Source organism: Cryptomeria japonica, chromosome 6 (genome assembly GCF_030272615.1).
Source record: "Cryptomeria japonica chromosome 6, Sugi_1.0, whole genome shotgun sequence".
Lineage (NCBI taxonomy): Eukaryota > Viridiplantae > Streptophyta > Pinopsida > Cupressales > Cupressaceae > Cryptomeria > Cryptomeria japonica.
The window spans coordinates 118,965,424-118,975,862 of NC_081410.1; the positions used below are offsets into that span (position 1 = coordinate 118,965,424).

General features: G+C 33.6%; 1 protein-coding gene across 1 annotated transcript; it reads left to right on the forward strand.

The window, feature by feature from the left end:
* Positions 1-4,537: 4,537 nt before the first annotated feature.
* LOC131053744 (protein NRT1/ PTR FAMILY 2.13) lies at positions 4,538-8,569 on the forward strand. The gene is made up of 4 exons (XM_057988388.2): positions 4,538-5,495; positions 5,585-5,802; positions 6,382-6,902; positions 7,649-8,569. Exons 1-4 carry the CDS (start codon positions 5,363-5,365, stop codon positions 8,481-8,483), a joined length of 1,707 nt encoding a protein of 568 aa, XP_057844371.2. The 5' UTR covers positions 4,538-5,362; the 3' UTR covers positions 8,484-8,569.
* Positions 8,570-10,439: the final 1,870 nt, after the last annotated feature.

Here is a 10,439-nt window from a genome sequence, read left to right on the forward strand (position 1 = left end):
TAATCTAGTTATCAGACTCCTGTTTAGATCAATTTTGTCTCAAGGTTGCATAGAATCATTCGTGACTTATTCTCTTTTGTGTGGCAAGTGTTTTTATTCCAGATGATTTTAGCTCCTATGGTTGTATCATCAAATCCTACATGGTATCAAAGGGCCAAGGAGTTGAGAATCATCAACTCCTACAACAATTGTGAAAAAGTGCCAGCTGTCCTTTAGTGTCCATGTTGGCCTCCCCTAGATCTATCATGTCTGAATCAAGATTCTCCTTTTTATGAATACAAACTATCTCATTGATAATCTCATTAATGTTGGAGAAAAGGATTCCAAATTCTTCTTGTTCAACCTCTATGTAGCCAATGTGTACGATCATGGAGTTTCCTTTCCTCATACCAACAATTGTTTAAAGGGAAAAGGGGCTAGAAATTGTGTAGCCCATTATAGGTGACTCTCCATCATTTAGTAGATACCCAATGAGCCTTTGATAAACCTATGATACCTCATCAGGAGGATGTGTTAGCATGTAATCCCTAAGATATTTAAGTCTTCACATACCTCACACTCACTCATGATCCAACATAGTTGTTGTTTTGTCAATATTCAAGGGATAAAAAATATATAATTAATTGAGAGAAGCTCCATCAAACACATAGTCTCTTGCATCCCACGCCATTTCATATGATTTTCCTTTGATCCTAAAGAAATGGATCCCCCACACCCCAATCTAAAGGGTATATCCCGACCTCTATATTATCATTAGGTTTTTCATGATCAACTTACAATTTCTCTTCATGTGAGTTAGTTAAAGTCAAATCATTCTTCACAACAACATAACTAATATCTTACAAATCATCATCACATGGTCCAATCATTTCCATACATTGTGAATCGCCACTACAATGTGCAATTACATCTATACCAAAAAATTGGGTGAATTCTTCTTGAACATATTCATAATTATTAACACATCTTTAACACATTATACCAACTCTTCATTAGGGACAATGTTGTGCTAATCCTAGACCTCACTATATTTTTTCATTGAGGTGTCCTATTTTTCTTCCTCTATGACACCTAGTGGCTCTATTTTTTTCTTTTGGCTTCCACTTCTTGATCTCCTTTTTAGTAAATTTTGAATCTTCCTCTTCCTTTCTCCATCTTCTTATGTAGTCAATAAGGATTATTTTATTCAAATTCCTCTTTTCATCACTATCTCATTGTTCTATTCTAGAACCCTCTCTGTGGGATTGCTCTTTATATCTTCTTTTCCATACCCAAAGGTCATGACTTCAAATATGGTTGGACCTAGGTTCATATATTCAATGTGATATCTTGCTTGTTCTTTATTAAATGGTTTTGTCTTCTCTCATTTTAAAAAATTGGCTCTAAATGTCATTGAACTCCTTTCACCATAGTTCTTTTTGTTTTTCCTTTGCAATTACCCAATTTCCTTATCACTTATTTGCATGAACCTGCATCACCACACACTCATGGGCTAGCAAGAAAGGTGATTTAATACCATTGTAATGTCCCTTCCCATACTTTTCAATAAAAATAATTTTATCTGGAACACAAACAAAAACATTCACCAAATAACATAAAAATATTCTTCACTAAACTATATCTAAACTACAATAATTTCTTATACTTAAACAACATAAATAAACTTTCACAAACGATTCAAACTATAGTAGTAACTTATATTGATTATGATTTTATCTCTATAGCGGGTGATTATTATGATTGTCATTACACAATGACATACAACATTAACCAATAATGAGCACATTGACTTACTAAACTTTCTTGCAAATCTTTGAAGCTCCAATGCATTCCCTAAGTGACAATTCTCTGAAATAACCAAAGGATTTTTGTCCTTTAATTCTAGAAACAAGTGGGTTTTTACCCACTAAGCACAATATTGTATGGGTTTTCATCTATAGAAGATAGTTTGAACACGCAATGCTTAAGAAATATAATAGAATTGTTAATTATGTCGAGAGGCATCTACAATGACATCAAAATGTTTGTAAACAAAAATCCATTTTTGAAATAATTTGACATGCAAATGACAGGTAAATGCATGAAATATGTCATGTTTCAACTTTTGTGGAGGTGTTATTTTATTACTCCAAATAAAATAGAACACTCGCCACTTGTCTCCAACTAGATTCACAACTTTTTGCGTGCAAGACTTTAATGGATTTGTATTCTTGGTGTTTAGTATTTTAGAAGAACATTTGTTTTACAGATGATTCTCTTCTATTATAAGATATCTCTCAGCATATTTTACATATATTTTTCTAATATAAGTATACTAGTCTATATTATGGACATCTTATAGATAAGATTTCTATTTCAATATCAATTTAAATTATTTGCATATTGTAAATCCATTACTTGCTTTTAATTGATTTAAATGTGAAGATATATCTTTTATGTTGATTATATTTGTATTAAATTATTATAAAGGTTTTTGGGGAGAGAGAGAGTGGTTTATTATTGTTAATACATTAGAGGTGATTTATTTATTAAGAAAACAAATAGTAGATGGATGGCTAATTTTATCAAATTAAAAGTTGTAATTGTTAGTTTTAGTGAGATTATGTCCACTTTGTATTATTTAAATTATAGTATAGCTGAGTGATTTAACCCATCGATTAATGATTAAAATCAATTTGTGCACATTAGTGAGTGAGAGTATGGTATCGCTCTCCTTATATTATATTATGACGTGGTTTATTTATCTTATCTTCAATTGAATATTACATTGTTTGAGTCAAAAGTAAAAAAAAAAAATTTAATTATGATATTAACATGTGTTAAAATGTGGACATGACACATATAGTCAGTTTTCAAAAACTAATAATTCACATATAATCAATGACCCAAAATTAAATTCAATAAATCAAAACATAAAACATAACCCAACCATAACATCATGAAAAAAATAATAATGAATAAATAAAGCAGTGACATATTAATTAAAAATGACTCGTAAATTTAAAGGCCACCTTTAAAAATTCTCAAAATTGATCTAAAAATAAAATTGATAAAAAAGAGAAGATCATAATAATAATAATTTTAGCAAAGTTATGCATATGAAATTGATTTTAAATATAGTAAAGTTATGAAAAAGCATATTCATGTAAAATTGATTTTAAATATAATGTTGACCATTCAAATTAAAGGAAATTAGACTTCCAAAAAGAATCATTTTCATTCGTACAAGGAATAAAAATATCAATAAAATAAATATGATGATTAAAACTAAAGTTTCAATTAAATTGGCTTGAATGTAAATTACACCTAATCTCAATTGCCATGATTTGAATAAGAAACTACTTTATGGATGTACAAAGAAAACAATACAAGTTGTAAGATTTTTTTTAATGGAAAAAAATGAATTATATAGATATTAATAGTTTTGTTATTATATTAAGTAAATTATAATATAATAAAAAATAGGCATTTTAAAAAAGTTATTATAAATAGGGTGATGCAGTTGATAAAGTTGTTTAGAAGTCGATCATATTTTTAGAGATTTCAAAATCAGTTCATTAAAATTAGTAAAAAATCTAATCTAATCTAATCTAATCTTACTTAAAAAATATTATTCTAAAAGTCGAACTTATCCTATCATACTTGGAGATATTCAAAATCAATTCATCAAAAACATCTAGAAACCCGACTTAACATAATCATACTTCCATATGTTTAGTTAAAATCACCAAAAAAATCTAACTAAACATAATCATATTTAAACATACCCTAGTATTAGGGGCTTGGGTCGATTGGCGAGAGCTTCCTTTGGTAAAGCACGAGGTCACAAGGTCCATTGGCAAGAATTTATTATGATAAAGGCACAAGGTCACAAGGTTCAATGGTGAGCTTCTTGTGATAAAGCACAAGGCTACAAGATCCAATCTCTCCCCAACGCACGTAATACGAGAAGATGTTAAAAATTTAGGTATAGAGGGACTGTCTACATGAAATCGAAAATAATAATAATAATAAACCTACCCAATTTTGAAAGACAATATAATTATTATATGTATTGATAACACAATTTTATCCATTCTATAAAAGAATTAAATAAAAATTTAATTGTATACTACAGACTGTAACAACCTTAAAATAACTACTTGCCAACCCATATAATAATCTCACTAAGTTTGCGAAAGTTGACACTAATTTTGTTTCATACACCTTTCACCTTCTTAAAAATTGCAGTCACAGAAAACGACTGCAAAAGAGTTCTCGATCTTAAAAATGGAGGAATAGAAAAATACTTGACATAAGTCCCAAAAATTTGCCGGTCCTTACGTTTGCTTCGACTTAAAATTTGGACGTTTCTCGCACCTAAATGTTATCAATATTCTTAAATAATCTGTAAATTAATCGTTCATATCTGTCATAAAAGGGACAATTATGGATTTTTGTAAAAGCTTATGACTGGGACAAGCATGATTGCAGCGCATGGTATGAAATTTTATTCGTTCGATTATTAAACAGCACTAGATAAAAACGTGATTGCAGCATATTCAAATTTTTAATGGGGGAAAAGGACAATCATAATGCAATGTGTTGTATAAAAAATGAAGCGTGAAGAATCATCATCTTGTTTCAGTAGCTGGTCTAACGTGGAGGAGGGGATTGAATAAGCACAAGGGCCCTCACATTCGCGTCTATCAGTACCTTGGTCCACATGGCTTCCCTCAAACCTGCAAGAGAAACAAGTTGAACAGGTAGCAAGTTTTTGTCTGTTATAACAGAATAATTGAAGCACTGGACCTTCTATATTCTTTCCGTGTCAGTCATATCAGGGCATTGTCAATGTGATCATTATTGGATAGAAAGAGACTTATATAATATGTTTTCTGACACCATTTTGAGGATAATACTGTTCTTCTTCTCTCCTGTCATGATCAATCAATGTCACCAGTTTTTGACTTCAAGGTTACAGTCATGGAGGTTAGCTGTCAGGCTGTGGAGAAATTTTCCAGTTCAGGGTGTTGTATTGTTTAAATTCAGTTGGTGAGGCTATAGGCTCAGAGGATGACTGCTGTGTTAAAAGATCTAAATCACCCTAACCCATTGCTCTGTAAGAACAGCTAAGTCACCCTAACCCTAAAAGTGGTAAAATCCCCAAAACCCACCAGAGGTTTCTGCTTCAGTAAACTTATAGTCAGAGGGTTTGCCCTGGTCAATTGAGCAGAGGATCTGACCAAATTCGGGTAACTGGGGACCACAACTTTAGAGCAAAAGGACCCCCTCTTGGGAGTGCAAAAATAAAAGTCCATTGATCTGACCTGCTCAGCTTACATAAAAGAGGGTTTGTTCTTGCCAATTGATAGTCGACATAATGGACTTAAGTGTGCAGGTGACTTCACCATTGAGGTTACAGGAAGAACTGCGTTCAAAAGTTGAGGGTGTACCTTTGTCTGGAAAGGAGAAATTTAAGAAAGGAGGATGGAAAATTATGCCCTTTGTTATAGGTATATAGCCAGATCCTCTTGCATTTGTTTACTGCTGTTTCTCTTTTCAAAGTTGAAAAGATGGTTAATGTAGTCTTATATCTTGGCAGGAAATGAGAGCTGTGCAAATCTGGCAGTGATCAGCTTATCTGCAAATCTGGTGGTATTCTTGACCACTCAGTTTTACATGAATCAGGTTGCAGCTGCGAAAATTGCTACCATCTGGGGAGGAATCAATGCTTTAGCACCCATATTGGGTGCTTTTATAGCAGATTCATATCTTGGAAGATTTTGGACCATTGTCCTTTCCTCTGTCACATACATACTGGTAAGCCAGCTCTAAGTGCCACGTTCAATGCATTCATAAAACTTCACCATTTTCATTTTTATACTTGCATTTCATAATCAATAAATCAAGTGAAACCAACATACACTGCCTCAGACAAGCATCATTCCCTGTATACCATCACTAATTTGAATACCCAAACAATATCTAGCAATATGTGAAAATTATGTTAGTAAGATCCTTCTAATGGACACTGGGAACTGCATATTATTGTTTGTTAAGATAAATTATGAAAACTATGGAGACTTGAGCATAAGTTTCAAACTTTTAGGTGAACAAAAGCATCACAAGTAACCCTACATCCAGCCTTTAAAAGAAGAGTTTGATAAATGGTTTGCTTGGAAGAGAGATGTATTTTTTGAAGTATTGAAAAAATCATTCTAGACTTTGGTTGGCAAAAGCTTATATTTGATAGAAGCTTAAATTTTCTCCTGTGAGGAACCATCATAGTTGAACATGAGATCTATCAATATGGTACAAAAAGTTTGGATTCATATCTTGATTTTAGCAGGCAATTTCTTTGGACTATTGGAAATTCATCCTACAACCTGGTTGATGCAGGCATTGGGTATTGTGACAATCATATCTCTTCTCCTACCCACATTAAGGGGATCCAAAATAGAACTTGGATTACTCTATGTATTTTTAGTATTAATGATTGTGGCTTCAAGTGGGGTCAAATCATCTTCAATACCCTTCGGTGCAGAGCAATTTGACAAAAATGATGCCGAGGAAAGGAAAAAGCAGCAGAGCTTTTTCAATTGGTACTATTTTGCATCTTCTGCGTCTGTCATGTTGGGCCTGACCTTTGTTGTTTATTTACAAAGCAATGTAAGCTGGAGCTGGGGATTTGGTTTGGCCACTGCCTTGATGGCTATCTCCACAGGCTTCTTCCTGGCGGGAACAAAGTTCTATGTTTTTGTCAGTCCAGAGGGCAGTGCCTTGACTGGATTTGCTCAAGTGATTGTTGCATCCATCAGAAAGACAAATCTGGTTTTGCCTTCTGATCCAAGGGAATTGTATGACGTTCCTGCGGACAAAGATGATGTAGAACCAAGGCTCTCTTCAACCGACCTGTTCAAGTATGTAATCTCTCTTTTTGCATTTTTCATAGAGCATTTTCTTTTGTTTAGGAATCAGTAACAAAATATTTAGTTGTTTGCTTTTCTTTTCCAAGTTATTGGTATGGGTAGGATCTAAAGTGAAGCCATAGATCTGAAGACAGTAAATTAACATTATTAATGTCCCTGCAAAAAGCAATAAAAGATAATAAGATTGAAGATGAAATTTAATACAATAAGCAATATATACTCTATACAGCTGTCTCTAGTAATAAGACCAAACGTTTGTCAACACTTTGGTGGGCCAAGGTTTTAGTACACTATTCTTCATATATTGAACCAAGCTGGCAAAAGTTTTAGTGGACTAACTTGGATGATAAGAAGTTTTCAAACACATTAAAGAATGATGGAAGCATATCATCAAGTGAAATGGAAATGCCCATCAATTTATAATTTCTTTTTCCTTCATAAACTTATAGCATTGGCCAAACTTTATGATAGTATAACGTTGAACATAAAATTGTTCCAAATTATTTTATAATTTTCTTGGTCTGAAATAGTATGTTACTGTTTAAATTTTTAATTGATATAGATTAATGATATCAAGTTTTTACAATTCATCAAAGCTGTTTTGTCTAGTTTTTGTATTCGATTGTGTGAATGCTTTTTACATCAACATTTTATCAACATTTTATTAAGCATAGAGAAAGGAGAGAAATTATTTGAATACCTCACTGATGAAGAATGATCTGTATCTGTTAATCCAGGTTCTTGAACAAGTCAGCCATAAGAAGAACAGAGGATTTCAAGGACAATGGCTCCACACCCAATCCATGGAAGCTCTGCCCAGTTCAGAAAGTGGAAGAACTCAAGTCAGTGATAAGCGTATTACCCATCTGGAGTGCAGGAATAGTGGTGGCCATCATCTTGAATGGCACAGCCAATACTTACATGATATACCAGGCAAAGCTCATGAACAGAAAACTGGGTCCCCATTTTGAAATACCAGCGGCCTCCATGGGCGTCTTTGCCCTTTTGGCCATATCCATATGGCTGCCATTCTATGACAGAGTCATCCTTCCATGTTTTCGCCGCTTGAGAAATAGAAGCCAAGGCATAACCTTGATAGAAAGAATCGGAACAGGAATAATTTTTTCTATACTCACCATGGTGGTGGCGGCTATGGTGGAAGTTAAGCGGAGAAACAGCAGAGCCACTCTGTCTGTAATGTGGCTTATGCCACAGTATGTTTTTCTGGGATTGGCAGAGGCATTTTACGCCATTGGTCTGATCGAGTTCTTTTACTTGCAGTTTCCCAAGAACATGAGAAGTACAGCTGTGGCTCTGTTCTGGTGCAGCATGGGCGTTGGCTTGTTGCTCAGCAGTGTTGTTATTACAGTGGTTCACAATGCCAGTGGAGGTGACAGCCATAATGCTTGGCTGGCCCAAAATCTCAATCATGGCCGCCTCGATTACTTTTACTGGCTTTATGCAGGGCTTGGTCTGCTTAATTTCTGTTATTTTGTGGTCTGTGTAAGGTTGGTCAGACGTTTGATACGAAGCGACCACAGTGATCAGCTTCAAGTAGAACTGACTGTCTGATGATTACAAGACCTCTATGGTTTTAATATTATAATATGTGTTTTTAAATAGAAATAATTGAATTATATAGATATTTGTTGTTTTTTTTTGGGTCTGTTTGGGAAGCAATACTAATACATTTATTACATTCAGTTTCTTTTATTGATTTATTCATTCATTGTTGGGGAAGGGTCCATTTACTGTCTATATTTCAATTATGTTCATTAGAGTTTGCTAATTAATAGCCCACTAAAAATTAATCTAGTGGATTGATAGCTACCTATTGGTATACCCAATAGTTGGAAAAAAAAAATAGTAATTAGATCAATTGTGCAACTTTATTGTTATCAATATTGCCCTATAATTGGGATAACTATTGGATCAATTGTGCAAATTTTTTAGTTGTCAAAAAAACGGGCAATAGCAAATATGTACCCTTAGTTGTTATAGCTAGACGGTACATCGGATTTTGACTTTTTTTTGTTGTTGTCTTTGCATGCACTTAACTGCTTATAACTATTGTTTTGGCTTTTGGGCAATAACTATGAATGTTGTGAGATCCGTTATGCATGCAAGGATCAAAAAGTACACATTTCAAAGTGTCACCTAATACTCACTTAAAGATGCCCCAATAACCATGTACTTAAAATTGTCAATACTTATGCACAATTGCTCCAGTAGTCATGCATTATGGGTACCAATAAAGGTGCACAATGGGCCAATTATGGTCCAAAAATGTTAAAAAATGGGCAGCTATTGGTACATTTAAAATTTATTCATGGGTTTTGAGGTTTTTTTTTTTGTTTCTTTGAAGTTAGTAATTGGGGGGTTGGGTGTGGAAAGAGTGAACGATTATTGGAACATGGATAGTAACTAGTGCTCTTCCCCCACCAAGAAACCAAAACAATAGCTGGTAACTAGTGCTCTTCCCCCACCAAGAAACCAGAACAATAGATATAAACAGTTAAGTCACATATGAAACAATAAAAAAAATCGTTGAAATTGTTAATGCATGGTAGCTTATGCAAGATAAGATCTTCCTAACCTTCCTTGTTCTGTTATTTATCTACATGCTTCATGTCTGATTTATATTGCATATGATTATCAGATTGTACAAACATTGCTTATCATTATGCTATCGGGCTAACAACCCGATAGCATATTAATGTCAATTGTTAATTGGCATTAATATGCTATCGGGGTATTAACCCGATAGCATATTAAATGCTATAAGTTATCGGGTTAAATTCACCGATACATACTTGCTATCGGGTGCATAAACATTGGCACCGATTCACATCTGTTATCGGGCTTAATTATATCGGGCATATTTGTTATCGGGTTTAATGAATACATCGCTTCATTTGGCATTAACATTGGTTAACAAATGCACCGGTTGGATTATATACATTGTGCACTTTAAATCATCGGTGTTTATATGAACTGATTCATTATATTGATCAGTCACTATATTATGATATTACAATATGCTATCGGGGGTTTTTTGAACCGATAATCAGCATTGTGTTAATGGTATAATTGTAAAGGCATCGATCAATGGGTGCATTGATCGGTCATGCCTAAAAGGCATGACCGGTCAATACACCAATTGACCGGTTGCCTAAATGATATATATGCCAATTGAATTCATTTGGAGAAGACATAGAAAATATTAAATGATCTCTCTCCTTCAGACCTGCAGATAAAAATTAGAATTATTAGACATTGACATAATTCCTCATATCCATATATAGCATTCATAGTTCATAACTTGTTCTTTAATTGAAATTGAAATAACTTTACATGGTATCAGAGCCAAGGTAATCGAACCTAAGGCTATTCAATTTTGATAAAATTCAAGGACTAAGTTACAAACTACATCACATTTCCATAATGGCCAACGCTATCAGATTCGAAGATAGACTCGGAGGTAGAGAAGATTTTTCAACTTGGAAGTTTAGAATCAAAATGATTTTA

What these genes read in the sequence shown, in the direction of transcription:
- LOC131053744 (XM_057988388.2), top strand. Translation starts at nt 5,363, where the DNA reads ATGGACTTAAGTGTGCAGGTGACTTCACCATTGAGGTTACAGGAAGAA. An exon ending in AATTATGCCCTTTGTTATAG is followed by an intron (nt 5,496 to 5,584) that starts GTATATAGCCAG and finishes ATATCTTGGCAG; the next exon opens with GAAATGAGAGCTGTGCAAAT. An exon ending in CCTCTGTCACATACATACTG is followed by an intron (nt 5,803 to 6,381) that starts GTAAGCCAGCTC and finishes TGGTTGATGCAG; the next exon opens with GCATTGGGTATTGTGACAAT.